Source organism: Juglans regia, chromosome 10 (assembly GCF_001411555.2).
Source record: "Juglans regia cultivar Chandler chromosome 10, Walnut 2.0, whole genome shotgun sequence".
Classification (NCBI taxonomy): Eukaryota; Viridiplantae; Streptophyta; class Magnoliopsida; order Fagales; family Juglandaceae; genus Juglans; species Juglans regia.
This window is the reverse complement of record NC_049910.1, coordinates 14,124,835-14,145,798: the sequence shown is the minus strand read 5'-3', so window position 1 is coordinate 14,145,798 and position 20,964 is coordinate 14,124,835. Positions and strand designations below refer to the sequence as shown.

Below are 20,964 nucleotides of genomic sequence, written 5' to 3'. Positions count from 1 at the left end.
TCTTACATAGATAAGCCCTTTTTCACAAAAGGAATGAGCCTCACACATCCAAACTAAATTGCCAATTCCTTTACATCCAGGTTGTTCTTGCAACACCACAAATCCAATCAGATCCAATCTAGGCCCCATTCTCACCAATATATTACAGCAAAATAAAAAAATTGTCTATGACAGAATTCCCAAAAGAAAGTATAAATTTTGATGAGAAGCCTAGAAGGGTGGTGGATCTACTGGATTGTTTGAGAGGTTTTCAGGTAATTCCAAAATTGCGGTCATTTGTAGGTACTTTGTTAAGTGGCAGTCACTTAAAACAAACACAGTCAAGAGACACAATCAGTATCTTGCCTTATATCAATTGAAGTATCTTCAGAGTGAGGAGGAGGTGGGGCAGTGTAACCAGGTTGTTAAGGCTGCAAAAATAGAATTTTTACATGAACGTCAATAAGTTGTCAATAAGCTGACATTACCTCTCAACTCATTAGTGGAACCAACTCTTCTCAAGCAAATTCACACTATCATGCGGACAAATTTTATATTCAAGCATGAGATCATGTTATTGAAGCAAACTCTTCACCATGTCTATGCAAAATGCAGCTCAAAAATACAAATACTTCAAATGTGCATAAGACATTTAAAATAAAATCAATTCTATGTGAAACAAAAGGGATCATTAAGGCATTATATCTCTAATACAAAAGGAGATACATTACCCCGCATGGTATCTAAAATATGAAAGATTTCAGTCAAATAAATAACTAACTTCCCAATAGCCATCCTTATGGGCCAACAATTCTCAGGCAAAAAATCAATGTCATTCCTGAGCACTCATGAACTAAACCGTAAAAAACCAGAACAATGTTGTGGTTATAAAAACCCCTAAAATTCTGTACTGGAACGGGAAAAAAAAAATGAAACCAACATAAATAAATAAAAATGATATGAAATAGAAAAATTCTAGACATAAGCCTCACATCCTGTATACCCACTTAAAAACATATCATTTTACCTTTTTACTCACGTAATGAAAATGATTCCAGACATATTTGTAAGTAAAATAGGATAAAAAGGTAAAATGACATATTTTTAAATAGGTGTGCATGATGTGAGGCTTATGGGTAGCACCACTCTATGAAATATGACCAATAAAAGGGAATGAAAATCAGAAACGTATTTGCAGATTCTATTGTAAAAAGTAATCTTGGCAACTGGCAAATACCTTATGATTCATGCCAAACAGAGAGTATATCACAGCTGCATATATAAAACGACATTGACTCCAACAAATCAATAAATATATCTATTAGTAAATTTCACTCTCAATCTACATTAAAACCAAAGTACTAATCTAAAACTAAAAAAGAACAAAAAAGTTGACAAACTCACTACCCATCTGATAAAAAGAACAGAAAATAAAACATATATTTTCCCCAACTATTTAACATTCAACCGAAAGGTCAAATCTTGTTCATAAACAAAAACCCAAATATTATAAAGACAAAATCTTTCATACAAAATTTGTTGCCATTGTACTTCGAGAGCAAACCATGGATCAAAGAATCCATTTAAAAACCATTTAAAAACATAAAAAAAAATTAATCTTAATACAAGAAAATATAACTTCGAAACCACCAAAAACCTAAAAAAATTAAAAAAGAACGAGAAATACAGGGCAGATTTAACATTTTAGAAGCAGATTTTAACCTTATGGTTAGCAATGGTAGTGGAGGAATGGAGGAGCGAGAGGGCTTTGGAGCGACGCTGAAGGAGGGATTTGAACACTCCGAGAGAGATTATGGGGGTTGGCATACAAAGCACATACAAAAAGCTGATGAAACGATCAACTTAACTCGGAAAGTAAAGAGAACAAGATTCAAGCCAAATCAGGAAAATATATGGAACGGTACTGAAACCATTCTCCAATCACCTAAGTATATCTGCAGGTTTCTTTGTTCTACCAAAAAGGTCTAGATCTCTTGGAGCCAATCAAAGGAAGGTTAGTTTCTGGAACGGTGAAACCATCCTCCATGCACCTTCTGTTGAATTTTATGTTTGTAGTTTCCTTCCTCTCTTTGAACACATTCTGCCCTGCTATTTTCGGGAACTCTCATGTGGAAGACGAAGCGAGAGAGATGAATACGAAGAGGCACTCGGTACTGGAAGCGTTATTTTCCTTTCTCATAAATATTCTTTTACAGCAACCAATGTCTCGACAAGTGAAGTTTGATGCCTAGACGGATTTAACGGAAACATAACGGAAAATAATTAAAATTACTTACCACCGTTAAAACAAGAAATTTCCGTTTGATAGCCTCTTTATATATATAGGTAGATATATATATATATATATCGTTTATTGGCTGATCAAGTGGGTAATTCTAAGTCTTAAAACAAATAAATTCAATTAAAAAACTATTAATCATCAAGGAGGGCTAAAACATTAAGAACTAAAATAAAATAGAGGGCCTTTGTGTAAGGATGTGCCCAAGGCTGTAAACAAAATAAATTTACTCGATAATTTATTATTAATCTTTTATCAAATTCGTCATTTTTAAGTAAGAAATTATGATTTATTACTAAAGGATGCAACTTAAATAATTTCCTATTTATTTATTTTAATAGTACTATCTTTAACTTTACAATGAGAATATACTAAGTATTTCAAAGATAAAAGGAAATTATGTTCCTAATACTATATGTGTTACTAATTAATTTAGTCCTTATGAATGTAGCCATTGGTTTATGTAATATAAACTATATAAAAATATTTACAAAAAACTCAAAATTTGTTAAAATTTGTAGATAAAATTAGAAGATATTATATAATAAATCTATTAATTTGTCAAATTAATTAAGTACCTCCTCAACAAACTCCAACTTGCTCAAACTTGTTAAAAAATTATAATTATCTTATTACTCTTCTCAGTCTTCTCTCGTTCTCTCTCTGAGGGTACAAGGTGGAGTTTAAGGTAGAAACTGGTGAGATCTATTGCTTGGGCTAGTTTTCAAGTAATAGAAGATGGATGATATACATGAGAGATGGAGTAAGTTGAGATTATCAGAGAGTGAGGTGAGTGTGCTGGATCTAGAAATAGAAGGGATGACTGAAACAAAGGAGAAGGGTGATTGAAGTTTGGTGGAGAAGTTGTTTACGGATCATATAGTAAGCAAGGAAGTGATCTCCTCAACAATGGCTAAGGTTTGGAAAATAAGTAAACAGGCAGTGTTTCATGAGTGTGGAGCAAATGTCTTTACAATAACATTTGCTACACATGCTGACAATATAAGGTGTTAGTTGGGAAACCATGGTTGTTCGAAAATGGTTTGTTTGCTTTGAAGTTATTTGATGGGCTTAACCAACCAAATAAAATTAGATTTGAATGTGAAAAGTTTTGGGTGCAGTTTCACAACCTACCGTTAGCATATATGAATCGAGTGTGTGGGGTGCAGATCGGTAAGACAATTGGCAATGTTTTAGAAGTGGATATCCCGGATGATGGGATAGGATGGGGTAAGTTCCTACGAATCAAGATTGAAATGAAGTTGCACCAAGCATTGCCCAGAGGTAGAATGATTGGTGTGAAGGGTGATAAAGTCTGGATTCCCATTAAATATGAAAAATTGCCAAAAGTTTGTTTTATGTGTGGGTATATAGCTCATGAAGCAAGAGGATGTACGTCGAAAAGTGAAAATTTGGCTCAGCATGCAGAAAAAATTAAGCAATTTGGCTCATGGCTTCGTGCGGAGTCTACATATTCAAGGAGGAGTTATTACAGTGGGAAGGTTAGCCATGGGGATGGCGAGAGGTGGAAGATGAGACCAGAGGAGGGGGGGAAACCAGAAACTGCTTCGGGCGAGCAAAATGGTGAATATCAAGGGACTAATTCAAATTCAAATTTGAATTTGGATGAGGATGAGAGTGTTGAATTTGTAGCATGTACTCAACAAAAGGGGAATGATATGATGGCAGTTATGAAAGATAAGGGGATTGAATTAGATGAGGATGAAGGGGTTGGAGATAAGGGTAGAGCACATATGAGAGATACTGAGGAGGGGGAATCGGGATGTGTCAACCAGAATTCAAATTTGGCTGATAAGGAGGGTAGTTATAATGATGAGATGGGTTCGGGCCTGGGCCTGGGCCTGGGTTCAGCCCAACTTAATATTGCTCAGACACAAACAACGTTGAGAAATGAGGGGAAGGTATATGAGAGCCTGATTCATGCAGAAAGCTATCCTGAAACATGTGCTGAGAACAATGTGCTGGACAATGTGTGTAGGCTTCGTAGTAACAAAGAAGGGTGGAAGAAACGTGCGAGGGAGAAAGGTATGACTACGCAAGAGAAATCTATAACCAGGTCTAAGAAAAGGGGAGTAGTAAATGAAGATGAATGTTATGCAAATGAGGAAGGAAGGAAGAGATTAAAAGACAATGGGAAAGGGGACTGTTCCATTGCATATGTTAACTTGGTGGCGGCTGCTAAGCAACGCCACCAAGAACAATGAAAACCTTAAGTTGGAACTACCGGGGGCTGGGTCACCCCTGTGCAGTTCATGGCCTTCATTGTCTAGTGAAGGAGAAGAGACCAGACTTAGTTTTCTTGATGGAAACTAAGTTAGATTTATATAGATGGGAATATCTAAAGAGAAAATTGAATTTTGAGGGTTGTTTTTGTGGTTCATCCATTGGGAAGAAGTGGAGGGTTGGTTTTATTGTGGAAGCTAGAGATAGGGGTGTCAATTTAGTCTTATTCCAGATTCCATGTTACTACATGTATTAAGGCTGATCAGAAGGCTTTTGAGTGGCAGTTTACTGGCTTTTATGGGCACCCTGAGGTTAGTAAGAGGCAAGCATCGTGGGATATTTTGGTGTCATTAAAACCCTCAAATAACATGCCTAGGACTTTAATGAAATCTTAACACAAGATGAGAAGAGAGGAGGCAATGAGAGAAGTGTAGCTCAAATGAACAAATTCAGACAGGTTCTAGAGATGGGGGAGCTATATGATTTGGGATGGACAAATTCAAAGTTTACTTGATGCAACAGACACAAAGATTCAACTTTTATATTAGAAAGATTGGATAGAGGATTAGCAAATAGTGGATGGCTGGACTATTTTAACACAATTAAAATAGAAACTCTGGTTGCTAGAAGTTCTGATCATAGACCTTTGTGCTTTTCTTATTGGAACCAGATTGCAGGCTCTAGAGGGCATAAGAATTCGTTTAAATATGAAGTGGCTTAGGGCAAGGATGAAGGATGTAAGAAATTAGTAAGTGAGGTGTGGTTGAAGGAGGGTACAAGGGAAGATCCTGTAAGAGAAGCTCAACAAAGACTTCAAATTTGTAGAATGGTTTTGGCAAAATGGAGTAAAGTTGCCAGATCAACCTCAGAAAAAGAACTGAAAGATAAGTCTATATTGCTAAAAAAGTTACAAGATGAAGAAAATCAACAAAATGAAGTGGAAATAGTGCAGTTACACAAGGAAGTGGGAGAATTACTGCATAAAGAGGATCTCAAATGAAGGCAAAGGGCAAAAAGGCATTGGTACCAACAAGGGGATAAGAACACCAGATTTTTCCATGCATGCGCTACACAGAGAAGAAAACATAATTTTATTAAAAAAAGTCAAGGATTATGATGGAAGCATGAGGTTCGGAGAGGCTAATATTGCACTAGCATTCCAGAATCATTTTCAGAAGGTTTATACTTCCTCTAATCCAAAGGAAGCTGATATTAAGACATGTTTACAAGGCATAGACAAAAGAGTGACAATGGAGATGAATGCTGATCTGGAGGCTCCTTTCACCCAGGAAGAAGATTTTGATGCTCTACAACAAATGGGTCCTTTTAAATCTCCAGGTTCAGATGGGTTTGGAGCAGCATTCTACCAGCATCACTTGGAAGCTGTGGGTCCTTGAGTGTGTGAGGCAGTGTTTGAAGTTCTAAATGGGGGAGGTATGCCTGGTACTTTGAACTATACTAATATTGTTTTAATTCCAAAGATTGATGTGGCATTATCTGTGAATGATTTTCGACCCATTTCATTATGTAATGTCGTGTAAAAGATTATAGCTAAGGTATTAGCAAATAGGCTTAAGCATGTATTACCCCATATAATATCTAGCTTCCAAAGTGCATTTGTACCAGGTAGATCAATAATTGAGAATGTTATGGTGGCATATGAAATACTACACACTATGAAGACAAGGAAGAAAGGAAGAGAATGAAGCATGGCTTTAAAGCTTGATATGTCAAAAGCATATGATAGAATTGAGTGGAATTTTCTGAAGTCTATAATGGGGAAGCTGTGTTTTAGTGAAAAATGGGTCCAGCTGATAATGAATTGTGTGGTATCAGTTTCTTATTCTGTTTTGGTTAATGGAAAGGAGGGTGAGAGTTTTATCCCAACAAGAGGATTGAGGCAAGGAGACCGCTTGTCTCCTTACCTTTTCATTCTATGTGCAGAAGGCCTTAGTTCACTATTGTGTGCTGCTGAAGCAAAAGGGAAAATGAAGGGGGTAGCTGCTGCTAGAGGTGGGACTAGAATCACTCATCTGCTTTTTGCAGATGATTGTGTGATTTTTAGTAGAGCAAGTAAAGAGGATTGGAGGACAATACTTGACATACTGAAGGTCTATGAAGATTCATCTGGCCAAATGCTGAATAGACAGAAAACATTTATCCCGTTTAGCTCTAACACAAGTACTCTCAATCAAAGGGATGTTTTGCAAGATGGTGGTGCAGTTATATGTGGGGATTATGGGAAATATCTGGGCCTCCTAACTATTGTTGGAAGATCAAAGTATGGAACGTTTAAGAGCATAAAAGAAAGAATATGGAGGAGAATTCATAGCTAGAAAAACTCATTTTTATCAAGTGCAGGAAGAGAGGTTCTGATCAAGGCAGTGTTACAGTCTATTCCCACTTATACCATGAATGTGTTTTGATTACCAAGGAAGCTGAGCAGTGAGATTAATTTCATGATAGCAAGGTTTTGGTAGAGTAATAAAAAGGAAGGAAAATGTATTCATTGGAAGAATTGGGGTAAAATGGGTGAAAACAAAAAGGCAGGTGGAATGGGGTTCAGGGATGTCAATATTTTTAATAAGGCTATGCTTACCAAACAAGGGTGGATGCTGCAACAGAATGTCAACTCCTTGGCAACAAAAACTTTTAAGGAAAAGTATTACAGGAAAAGCCAATTCATTGAGGCAAAGCTTAGTTATAAGCCATCTTTCTTGTGGAGGAGTTTATTGGAGGCACAAGGTCTAATCAAAGCTGGTATGGTGTGGAGTGTGGGTAATGGCAGGAGTATATCTATTTGGAATCATAAGTGGCTTCCCAATTCTGTAAATTTCCAAGTGAGATCACTAGTTAGTATTATAGCTGCTGACTCAAAAGTAAGTCCCTTGTTTTTTAGGATATTCACTGCTGGAATGAGAGGCTGGTTTGTGAAATATTCAGTAAGGAAGAGGTTGTTCAGATCTGCAGTCTACCACCCAGCAGGCATGGTGATGATGATAAAAGCTTTTGGGGCTTCACTAAGGATGGAAGGTTTTCTGTGAGCAGTGCATAACACTTATGCACTGATATGGAAAAAGTAGACTATGGGGAATGCTCGTTTAGACTGGAACAGAAACATGTATGGGAGGGGTTATGGAAGCTTAATGTTCCTAACTCTACCAAGCAGTTTGTGTGGAAAGCACTAAACAATATATTGCCTACAAGGAAGAACTTGGCCCAGAAGAATGTAGTTGAGGTTGCCACAGGCCAAACTTGTTGTATGCAGGAAGAAACAGTATGTCATGTCTTATGGACTTGTAGTCAGAGTGGTCTATATAAGTGGACATGTGAAGAGAAGGATTTATTTTATATTTGGGCTGAGATGCAGTCAAAGTTGCAGAAGAAAAAAGTAGAAGAGGTTGCCATGATCTTGAAAGGTTTATGGTTCAGAAGAAATAGGATGGTATTTGAAGGCAAGTTAGATAGTCCAAGTAAAGTGATAACTGTTGCTATATCAGATCTTATGTTTTCAAGAATCTAGACTTGAGGGGAACCAGAACAAGGGGGTAAACATCAAAAGAAGAAAAGATACAAAGTGGAAGCCATCAGATGAAGGTGTAACAAAGGTAAATTTTGATGCTGCTATTGATAAACTGAATAACAAAGTTGGGTTAGGCATAGTAGCAAGAAATTATAAGGGAGAGCTTTTATTCTCATTATGTGCCTCAAAGATGTTTAGTGGAAGTTCAGATTTGGCTGAAGCTATTACCTTATGGAGAGCTATGGATCTAGTTGTGGAACTAGATGGTCGAAATGTGGTTTTTGAAGGAGATGCTGAAAGAGTGATAAAAGGGGTAGCAGGGAAGGGAATCATATGTGCATCGATGGCTCAGTTCTTTGATGACATGAGAAGCAGACTGGTTCATAGACAAGATTGGTCTGGGGAATTCATTTATAGGGAAGACAATAGTGTGGCTCATGAACTTGCTAAGAGGGCGTTGAGAATGGAAGGGGAATGTTGCTGGATTGAAAAGGGACCTATTGAGATTGCTGGTATTATTAATAGAGAAATGCTATGTACTAATTTAGAGCAACAACTTGTTGGTGACAGAGTGTAAACAGATGCAGTTTTTGCATCGTTTGATTATGAATGAATGAGAAGTACTTATTGATGATTCAAAAAAAGAAAAACTTGCTCAAACTTGCTTGAATAAATAAATAATTTTATTATCAATATAAAATATAATTTGATGATAAATCAAAACTCCACTCTTATTCAACTAAAATTAAATGAACAAAATTTGGCAACTACGTACTTCTCAAGTCGTTTCTAATGTAATACTTCCTACCCAAGTACTTACGTGACCTAAAGGCCTATAATTATGGAAGGAATTGTCACTTGTCATTGCGTCAATATGATCACACAATTAATCAATATCTGGATTTTTACTTGTTGACTAATTGAGGACATAATTTTAAACTTGGTAACATTAATATCTAATTTTAAAAATAACTGCAAGTAGGTACCTCAACCATGGGGTCACTACAAGAAATCAAAGCTTTTTCCAACGCTCAAAATCGTCACAAAACCCCATATAATCCCTACATTTGTACATTTTTGGCGATTTTAGTTCGCAGCATTTTCAACGAAATTAATTCTTCACTTTTGAGTTAACCTAACAATAGGCAAAAATCATCGCAAAAAGCTTCTATCCCTGTCGATTTTAGTCCGTCGCAAATGTCCCAAAAAATACGAAAATGGCGTTTCCGTTTACCATTAAATCGTTGAGAAAATTCAATTGCAGTAATATTCATCGCAAAAGGTTAATAAATTGTCGAAAATGACTTCTTCTTCTTTTTTTTTTCTAGCTATATAGAATTATTGTTGCTATTATGTATTCCCAGCGGGTAATTTGTCGTCGAAAGAGAGCTTTTGCAACGATCACTGCCGCAAATAAGTTTATTGGACGAAAAAAATATTTCCAGCAAATTTTACTCGTTGGAAAAGGTTTTTCACAAAATAAAAAAAAAATGCACAAAAACAGAAAACATAATTAAATATAATACACATCCAAATTGTAGGTTCTTGTCATATGCCTACATGTTGCAAAAAATGAAATATTATGAGAAATAAAGAGACAAAGCAATGGACAATGCACTACAAGTTCAAAGAAGACTTAGCACGCGATTTACCTAGGAAATCCATGGAGGGGCATGTGAGCCTTGAACGTCTCCAAATGCTTAGTGGGATCCATAGACCCATTGTATATTTTGATTTGAGGAACTTTGAACTTCAGTGGAAGTGGTACCACCATTATCTCCATGTTGTACCAAAAATCTATGCTATTAAGTAGATGGTTAATAGTTAAGGATGTACCTATTCTTTTGACCATCTCTTTGAATTTCTCCATGAGATTTTGCAAGTCGTGGTGCATTTTTCGCTTCTCTTGCTCGTCAAAAGTCAGTCTACCTGTACTTTATGACTCTACCTCATTTCTCTCATTACAACTTGGCGTAGCGTTTTCTCCAGAATCTGCTCTTTTTCACCTTAAGGCCTCGTTTTCTCATTGGAGGCTTTCCATCTCTAGAGTCATTCTCTTTAGTCGTTCCTCCATTTTTGCAAAGCTTCCTTCCATGGTAACGCTTGCTCACTCGTTTGTTGCAGTTGTTTCTCGATCATGGGTTGCTTGAGAGCGTGTTGTTGTTGGCATATGAAAGGCACTTCGTGTTTTCTAAGATCCCATAAACTTCATCAACTATTGTGGACGTGTTTCGTATTCACGCGAAACATCTTTAGCAACCTACAACCAAATGGTAAAGGTGGTGAGGGGTGGTGAGGGACACCTCTGATGCTTAAGTTAGTGAAATTGAAATTTATATGTTGTTTCTTAAATTTCTATTACAGTCCGTCCCTTTGGTATGTACCACAATCTTTTTTTATACGAGATGAATATCCCTTTTTGGTTGGGCTTGCCTTCCGACATGATTCTCTATGGTCCTTGTTGAGATGCGGACCGTTAGGGCCTTAATATTGCTTGCACGAGTGAATAATGTATCAAAGACATTAATGTAATGGGTGAATATCGTGGCCGAGTATCACCTGGAGGGCATTGACTTCTATCCTTGTCCGTTACATCATTATTTCCTCATTAATGACAGATGGATTTGAATTTCGTATTTATGTATTTTGGTGATCCCGATTCTGATGGCTGCAGAATTGGTTTCTGGCCCTTTGAGCCCATGGGCCTTTGTAAAGCGAGATCTAGCCTAATTCTGTTGAGGGAATATTTTTCCTAGCAATCTCGTTATCTTCTCTTGATTGTAAATCAAAATTTGGAGCAAGGTCATGTACATTTGTCCTAATACAAAATATGATTGGAAATATTTTATGGTAGAGCACTAGAAGCAAATTATTTTCAGTCTCATATATGTTCTAATACCCACAAATCATATGTATGTTATATTACCCACAAATTATGTTAATAATATAATACAAATAACTAATTCAACCAATTCTTTTAAGTTTAAACTTTTGAGACAAATGGTGAATTCGAATCTTACTTTCTACCTATTTAATTAAATATTTCATATATTGGGCCCACTCACTGAGAGAAGTCTGACCCACATATGAGAGGAGTGTTAAGAATATAATATAAATAATTAAATCTATCTCTTCTTATAAACTTAAACTTTTAGAATAAGTGTTGATTTTACAAATCATATGTATGTTCATTAATTCATATAAACTCAAAGTTTTTTACTCAATTTATCATGATGTCCATATGATTAAATTTGTTTTGCACATCATTTTGAGTTATTCCCAAATCATTTCCTTTGTGTTTTGTTTTGAAAAATTAGATTGAATATTCTAGCAATTCAAAATTTTAAACCACAAAAATGATTACTACTAGACACTAGATCAAAATAAGGGCTCGTTTGGACACTCATGATACATTTGGCAACACAACTGTTATAAAATATTCTAAAATATTTCATTCCCTAACATCAATAAAAAATAAAGTACTTTTCAATTTCAATTATTCAACTTTGTCATCTGATCATTACCTAATTATTATAATTTTCTCAAACTCCCAAATAAAACACTAAAAATATTACTACTTTTTTAAATTTCAAAACAAAAATTATATTCAAATAATTTTTTTAATTTATGATATTTTGATTAAATTTTTTCTATATTTTTTCTCCAAATGTAATAAAATATTTTAATTTAAACAATTTTATTACTATTCATAAGTATATTAAGACATTCTAGATGTCTAAACCACCTTTAGAATATCTCAAAATTATTGTTATTGGTGGGGTTTGGTGAACTCTATCTTGCTTAATTGGGGTAGGGGTTTTATAACCTCTATCGTGGATAGAGGAGATTTTTTTCTAAAATCGCGTTTGGATGTTGAAGTGAGTTGAGTTGAGTTGAGTTGAGATGATAAAATATTGTTAGAATATTATTTTTTAATATTATTATTATTTTAAGATTTGAAAAAGTTGAATTGTTTATTATATTTTATATTGGAATTTGAAAAAGTTGTAATGATGAGTTAAGATGAGTTGAGAGATGTTTGTCATCCAAACGAAGTCTTTAAAAATTTACCATCTGGACTAGATCATGTCAGTCACGAAAATATACAGAAAAACTACTAACAATTGTAATTAGCTTATATTTTAAGTTAATTTTGTAAATCTTTTTTTAATGGAAGGTTATGATCCGTTTTATAAAAAATATATATATATTTTTCATTTACACGTTTAGGTCGTTTTTTTTTTTTAATTTCCTTTTCTATACGAATGTTTTGTATATAGTACTTTTTTTTGTCAGAATGATTGGTTTTTTTTTTTTTTTTAAGTACAGAATGATTGGCTTTGCTGCATACTCGTCCAGGAATTATTGCTGCAAACAAATTTGGAGCGTGGAAAGCATAATGGATGGGCATGTACTTGCCACTTGGCTGGACCCCCTCCCTGATTCTTTCTTGCGATTCGAAATAAATGAAACAGTACATTTACGATTATTATCATACTGTTCAAACTTATTTACAAAACAGTAGGAAAACGTACAATCGTTCATTATAAATAAGTTTTGTCAAATCATAATAATAATTCTTAAAAAAATATAAAAAATGATAAAATTCATAATACTTTCACAATATATTTTATAATTATATTTTAAATTAATAATATTATTATAAAAATAATATTATTTTATAAAAATACATAGACGCTTTTACGCGGCAGGTGGAGTTTGTTGTGGTAGATAGCTGTCACTTCACCAAGACAGTATGTTTGACAGAGATGTTTGGCAAAACGCGGAAACGCGTAAACATGGCAGGAATGATTCGAAAGCGGGACGGGAGTTAAAATTTTCATCTTTATCTTTCCTTCTCTTATTTTATTTTTATTATTATAATTTTTTATATAAAATATAATAAATAATTAAAATTTTTTAAATCTCAATTCAATCTTTTTAAATTTTAAAATAATAATATTTTAAACTTTCATAACAAATTAAAAATTATTTAAAATTTGTCATTTTTAATGTTACTGATTGATATGATACTTTTAAAATGACCCCATAGATCGATCAGTTGAAAGACAATTGACAACTATTTAATATGCGCTGCATAATAAATATAAAACAAGCCTGTCTCTTAATTTTGAGGAACTTGGTCATGGTTAATAGTTATATTTGTGAATGTGAGCTAGGGACCTTCTTATCAATAATGTCAATTAATTTTAGAGAAAATATATTTATAATTGTTAATTATGTAACTGTCACATAATTATTTTAAAAAATAAATAAATAAAATATGAGATTCATATGAAAAAAATTAATTTTTTAATCGTAAACTCTACTCACTTTTAAAACGATTACGCGACGTTTACGCATTTTATGATTGTATATAGAATTATTTTTATATAAAATTATATCAATTTATAAATTTATTTTTATAAAATATTTTACTGCACCACATCTTTCTTTAAATATAATGCGTTTGATTTAGGTTGCGTTTGGATGTTGAAGTGAGTTGAGTTGAGATAATAAAATATTGTTAGAATATTATTTATTATTATTATTATTATTTTAGAATTTGAAAAAGTTGAATTGTTTATTATATTTTATGTTGAAATTTGAAAAAATTGTAATGATGAATTGAGATGAGTTGAGAGGAGTTGTGATTCCAAACGAAGCCTAATTGTGTTCACCCCTTGCGCGCAAGAGATTATCTGAAAAAAATAATATTAAATACAACTTTTAAATATGCAATTTTTTCATTGATCTCTTGACTTTTTTTTTTTTTTTTTTATATATACATTTGAAACTTTGATAAATGGATACAAAAGTACTAGTTGGAATTATATACGTGGAATCATATCTAAAATCTTTAAATGGATAAGGTTCGGATAATTCTTTCAAAAAATCTTCACAACCTCCTAACACTCCACATTTCACGTTATTTTTAATTTTTATTATTTTTTTTTTTATTAAATATTTATTATATGAATAATGAATAAATAATTTGAAATAATTTAAAAAGAATAAACTTAAAAAAATATTAAAAATTTAAAAAATTTAAAAATATGTGAAGTGTGGAGTGTGGTGAAAGTTATGTAGCAATGCTCTAATCCTTTGATAAAGGAGTGAACATCAGTGCTCGCATTAAATTTTAAATTCCAAAAGGCACGAGTTTCCATGGATGCACGCAGGCTTATGATCTTATCAAAATCAACATTGCCTGGCCTGGTGTTTTCCACGTTTTAAAATTAGAAAGACCCCAGCTCTGAATCCTTTGTTTTAGGTACACGTTGGACAAAAGAACGGTAGCTCTACAGCCACCTTTCCTATCAATCGCTAGGTAGCTCTACAGCCTGTCAGCCACCACGCGGGTGAACTACCGTTAGTTAGGGGATACACACACACACATATATATATATATATATATATTTATGTTTTCGTACATGTATTTTTTTAATTAATATTTTTTAAAAAATAAAAAAATTATAATATTATTAAAAAACATTTATTTAATTATTAAGTAAATATTTTTTTTAAAAAAAAACTTCAAGTGGGAGCTACCCGCGGTAAACTCAATTGGAAGAGTATCATTTTTCGATAAAAAAATATTCTAAATTTATTTCATCTCATAATTATAATTTTTTTTAATTTTTATATAAAATATAATAAATAATTTATTTTTTTAAAATTTAAAATAATAATAATATTAAAAAATAATATTTTAAAAATATTTTATTTAATTCATTTAAAATTATTCCATTTTATTTTATCTTATATTATCCAAATGAAATCTACGCACTCATATTATCCAAATGAAATCTACGCACGCATTCATTTTTTAAAAACTCCTAAAAAAGTTATTTAAATAAAGAAAAGGCATGTACTGTGGATTATGTCAAAACTCGATCGGGGCGGGCAACCACATTTTGATTTGGTGACTGCTACGTTCACCGACAATTTTTGAAACGTGTAAGTTTATTTTTTAAAATATTTTTTAAACCCCATAAATACTGAAAAAAAATTCATTAAGTTAAGTTATTAAATAATATTTTCTTAATCATTAAATTAAAAAAAAGTACAAATAATACTGTAGATCATATTCTCAGTAGAACTAACATTTTCATGACAGACCATAAATAAATTATTGATTTTTTAGTACAGGGATGATATAAAATGTGATTTTAGATTTTTTTTTAATGCACTAATTAATACTCGATCGGCTATGTCGATCTTAATTGCCTGCATGAATTAGTAGAGCAAAAAAATTAGGAAAAAAATAAAAAATGTTGAAAAATTATATACTTAAGTACAATAAGTTTATAATTAATCCTATATATTTTAAATGAATGAACATTTTATAAAATTAAAATTACTTTTAATAAAATAATTCAATTATATTAATTATATATTCGTCGTAAAACAATTATAAAAGAGATATTGGGAGCAAAATAGTAATACAAAAGCTAATTAAACATCGATATTAATTAATTATTTTCCAGATGGAATATTGGGCTTAATTTGCATGCATCGTGCTGCATGCCATGCAATTGTGGTTGGATAGGAATATTAGAATTTTCTAGCAGTTGTTTCCCAAATAGATGGTGACAAAAGTTATCAGCAGTACTGAGCCGTGTTCCAAAGGGGAGTACTGGAGATGGGGGGTCTAAACAGCATGTAAAAGCAGGCTAGCTTGGTGCATTATTAATTGTGGCCAAGCTGACCATGACATGAGGATCGAGAAACATATAAGTTCAGATCATTGCCTTTCATACCTGAATTAAGTAAATTCAGGCGTCAGGTAAATTTTGGCGTGGGATATATATGGAATGGTTCATTTACATCAAGTTCTAATTTCAGCCTTACATAAGTTTAATTTGCATTTGACACCACGCACAAACAGAAGCATGGTCCTATAGCTTGGAGATTGCCGAGGACTTAGCCTAGCTATCTTTTCTCCATTCTCTGTAGTCATCATCACCATGCTTCGGCAGATCACCATGTATCTGAACCCAGTTAATTAAAAACTTGTGTGTCCTATGTCTACACTTGGATATAAGTCATGAGTGCCGGAGGCCATATATGGTTTCAAAATATCTGAGGATAACTGTGTTCCCAAACAAATCCAATAAGTTTGTCGGTTTAAAAGCATTAGGCTTCATGAGGATTTGTTGGTTCGAAGGAATTTTAGTTTTGGATATCATGAGCGCATGTATCTATTTCTTGTTGTTGGTGAACCGCATGCATGATTCCGGTAGGTGAGATGAGGGACGTGCATGGGGAGTACTTATATATAAATGACCGCTGCAATGACAAGGTATTACCACCTACTTTTTTGGATAGAAAGTTAAATTTAAATTTATTTCAAGATTTGAAATTGATACCGATAAGAGTTTGATATATATATATATATATATATAAATATATATATGGCCGGTCTTATACCTATATATGATCTATGCATATATGCAATTAGCAGAGAAAAAAAGTATATACTAAATTAATATTAGAAAAATATCAATTTATAACAATTTTACATGAACCGGCCTTATAATATTCCAAATGAAGCACTGATAAAAATTAAAATTATTTTTAATAAAAGAACACAATTATATTGGTTGATTGTAAAATAAATTGTAAAAAATATTTATAAAAGACATATTAGTGTATATATGATCATTACTAAAAAACATTAGGGAGTGAAAAGACTAGTACTATATATAGTGTTCTAAGTAAAAAAAAAAATTGATCAATTATATATATATATATATATATATATATGTTTCCAATTAGTTTTTTGAGTATCACAGTACGAATTTTATTACATGTATGCATGTCTAGTAGTACTGCATCAACACATCAGTATTTGTTGTAGAACTTATTAATGTAGTAGTATAAAAATTAACAAAATTGATAATTTGTTTTTTTTAATCCTTGTGAAATCACTTCAATGATCATATATTGGGTGTCAAAAAATAGATTTACAAATAATTTTTTTTCTTTTTTAATTAAACAAAATGTTTTATAATGCATTTCGATAAAAGAATAGAAAATGCTAATTAATTAGCCCCCTTAATGTTATCGGTCAAAGTTACCGCACAAATATTTTAATTTTTTTTATTTAATATTTAAAGAAGTAATTATGAATAAAATTGTATATTTTTTAAAAATTTTTGGAATGATTAAATAAGTTAAAAAAAAACTTAAAAGAAAATTTAAAAAAAAAACTTTTAAATTTGTACTATACTCCGAGGGGCCGCCTGCTAGCTAGCACCATCCAAAAAGAAATAAAATAGTAATGATATACACACAACACATTATACAACACATTACACAATAATATTATAAAATGAAGATATTTTTATAAAATTATGTTACTTTTATTAGATATTTTATAAAAATATCTTTCATTTAAAATATTGTTGTGTAATGTGTTGTACAAAATATTATGTATAAATCATTTTCTTTTTATAAAATATGTTATAAAATTAATATCATTTTATAAAAATATTTTTATTTTATAATATATATTCTAAAATGTGTTGTTCGGTATGAAATTTTCAGAATTTCGGGAACCACGGCCACTGGAGACCATGCATATTAGGTAGCAACAGGCTTTAATTTTAGCCGGTAACAATATTAGTTATGGCGGCCTGCTTTATATTTTATTTTAATATAAAATAAAATAAAAAAATTTAATTTTTTTAAATATTAAAATAAAATTAAAATTAAAAAATATATTTTAATAATATTTTATTTAATTTTTTAATTTTAATCTTAATTTATCTAATCTTATCTAATCTACTAAAACAAATTAGGCCTGAAGGAGCTAGCTGACCGATCTGCACAAGATGATCTACTCTTTGAATTGGTGTGAAAAGGCTGTCAAAGCGTCTCCCTTTGGAGAGAATGGTCGTCCTTATCTTAAAGTTTCCCATTTTCAACATTCAACATTTTATATTTTAATGATTCTTATCTGAATGATCGATTTATCAACATAAATTTATAAAATGATAGGATTCATCAAATCAACATTATAATAAAATTAATAAAATTTTATAATATGACATATCACATCAAATCTATTAATATATAAATTTAAACTTTTTTAAAAATATTTTTATGTATCAAACATTTATCCTTATAAAAATACATGGCATCAATCAATATATTTATAAGATCATCAAGAATATATATATGTAGCCTGCAGCATGAGCGGAAGCTCAAGTAGTAGTAGTATTAGCTAGTTAACCCAGACAAGAACGACATCTGTTAAATGCAAGGGGGCAAGGCTCGGCCCTGCCCTCTAAAAAAAAAAAAAAAATCTGATGATCAAGAACCCCAAACCCCAGCAGCATTAGAAAAAAGAAATTGTCAAATAACCATTTTTCTTTTCAAAAATAAAAAATAAAAACAATTTTTTTCTATATCCTTACTAGAAGTTGGAATGAAGGTCAAGCTGCACAGGTGAATTATTTCCATTCTCGATCCGACAGTACTGGTTAAAGAGCGATGACGAAGATGATCTCAAGCATGCATGCATAATATCAGAAACCTGGCTATATAATTATCAGCTAGCTAGCTCTTCACTTCACAACCAGCCGGTCATCGCGGGTTAACTTGACTGGACAATTCTTTTGACTAGAAAACCTCAATACTCCAAGAAAAACCGCTAAAATATTACCATCATTTAATTTTCGTACGCACTTGCTGGCCACACTCCACATCCCAGCTCCATTTAAAAGCCCCTCAATCCTCCACGCCATTTTGCACCACCTCTCTGGCCGCCTGCTAGTTCGAACTCTCAAACTTCTTGTTTTCATCCTCGATCCAATCAAACGCTGATATGGGTAGCCTTGATTGCTCCGCCGACACCTCCTCCGAATTCAAGTTCTTAGACCCCGAAGATTTCCGAAACCAAGCCCACAAAGTGGTCGACTTCATAGCCGATTATTACAAACAAGTTGAAACCTACCCTGTTCTCACCCAGGTCCAGCCTGACTACCTCCGAGCCCGCCTCCCCCAAACTGCACCATACCTTCCGGAGCCGCTGGAGACCATTCTCTCCGACGTAACCAAGGACATCATCCCCGGCATGACCCATTGGCTTAGCCCAAACTTCTTTGGGTTCTTTCCGGCCACGGTTAGCACCGCTGCTTTCCTAGGAGAAATGTTGTGCACTTCGTTCAATGCGGTTGGTTTCAACTGGCTTGCCTCGCCCGCAGCCACGGAGCTGGAAATGATAGTTACGGACTGGTTGGCTAACATGCTCAAACTTCCTAACACCTTCATGTTCTCCGGTACCGGTGGTGGTGTCATTCAAAACACCTCGAGTGACGCGATTCTTGTCACTCTCATTGCTGCCAGAGACCGCATGCTACGTACGCGTGGGAGTACTGCTACCATCCCAAAGCTAGCGGTATATTGCTCTGATCAGACGCATTCCACCTTCACCAAGGCTGCCAAATTGGCTGGAATATCTCCATGCAACGTCAAGGCTATCCCCACAAACCTTGACACAGCTTTTGCTTTATCCGCTTCAACCCTTCGCTTGGCTGTGGAGGCTGACGTGGCATCCGGGTTGGTCCCACTTTATCTTTGTGCTACTGTGGGAACAACTTCAACCACAGCCATCGATCCTCTCCCGCCGCTCTCAGACGTGGCGAGTGAGTTTGGCATGTGGATGCATGTGGACGCTGCGTATGGCGGTAGTGCATGCATTTGTCCCGAGTTCAGGCACTACTTGGACGGGATCGAACGAGTTGACTCACTGAGTATTAGCCCCCATAAGTGGCTGCTCACTTACTTGGACTGTTGTTGCTTGTGGGTGAAGCACCCAAGCCTATTGGTGCAAGCCCTGAGCACCGACCCGGAGTACTTGAAGAACAAACCCAGTGAGTCCAACTCGGTAGTGGATTATAAGGACTGGCAAGTGGGTACGGGTCGCAAATTCAAGTCGTTCCGGCTATGGCTCGTGCTGCGAAGCTACGGCGTCGCGAATCTCCAGAGCCACATCCGGTCCGACGTCCGGATGGCCAAGACGTTCGAGGGGCTCGTGAAGTCGGACCCACGTTTCGAAGTCGTCGTGCCGAGGAACTTTGCCCTGGTGTGCTTCCGTTTGAACCCATTTTCAGGCGAAGATCCGGGTCATACGGAGGCGTTGAACCGGAAGCTACTCGACTGGGTGAACTCGACCGGGCGAGTTTACATGACTCACACGAAGGTCGGGGGGATGTATATTCTGAGGTTTGCAGTGGGGTCCACACTCACGGAAGAACACCACGTTGCTGCCGCGTGGAATTTGATCAAGGAAGGGGCATATGCTGTTCTGAACGGTACTGATTGATGTTTGACGTGATGCGGCTTCTCTTCCGTAGAAAAGACTCAAACATGGGAGTTTGTTTGTACTTGATGGATTGTTTGCACGACCGCGACGGTAGACAAAGTCAAAACACGTAACTTGTCCGGCTTGAATTTTCTGAAAGACAAGAAAACAAAATAAAATTGTGTTTTGTTCAATTTGTTTCTAGTTCTGTTTCTTTTCTTTTAACTTTTTCTTATTTTAATTCGCTGGGCACATTTTATACCATCTTGGTAGTATTGTGGTAATAATGTAACTAGGATACTATCTTTCTAAAGATGGCAATAAAGTTGGTTTGGTTGAATTATTATATAACTAGGATACTATCTTTCTAAGTCAAGTACATGCACTACAAGAAATTTAAATTTTAAGGACGAAATTTGTTAAGGATGAATTAAATTCCGTCCCTAAAAATTATTTTTAGAGACAAAATTCACATTTCATCTCCAAAAATACTTGAGCTACTAAATTCGTTCTAACGGAAAAATATTCATTCAAACAAGATATTTTGTGACGAACAAAATCGTCTCAAAAAAAGAAAACTGTTCGAACGAAAAAAATAGATTCGAA

The 20,964-nt window shown here is 33.9% G+C and overlaps 1 protein-coding gene across 1 annotated transcript; it reads left to right on the top strand.

Annotated features, from left to right (window-relative positions):
• The first annotated feature begins 18,396 nt into the window (after positions 1-18,396).
• Positions 18,397-20,706, top strand: LOC109020052 (tryptophan decarboxylase TDC2-like). The gene has a single exon (XM_035694546.1). It carries the CDS (start codon positions 18,880-18,882, stop codon positions 20,377-20,379), a length of 1,500 nt encoding a protein of 499 aa, XP_035550439.1. The 5' UTR covers positions 18,397-18,879; the 3' UTR covers positions 20,380-20,706.
• Positions 20,707-20,964: the final 258 nt, after the last annotated feature.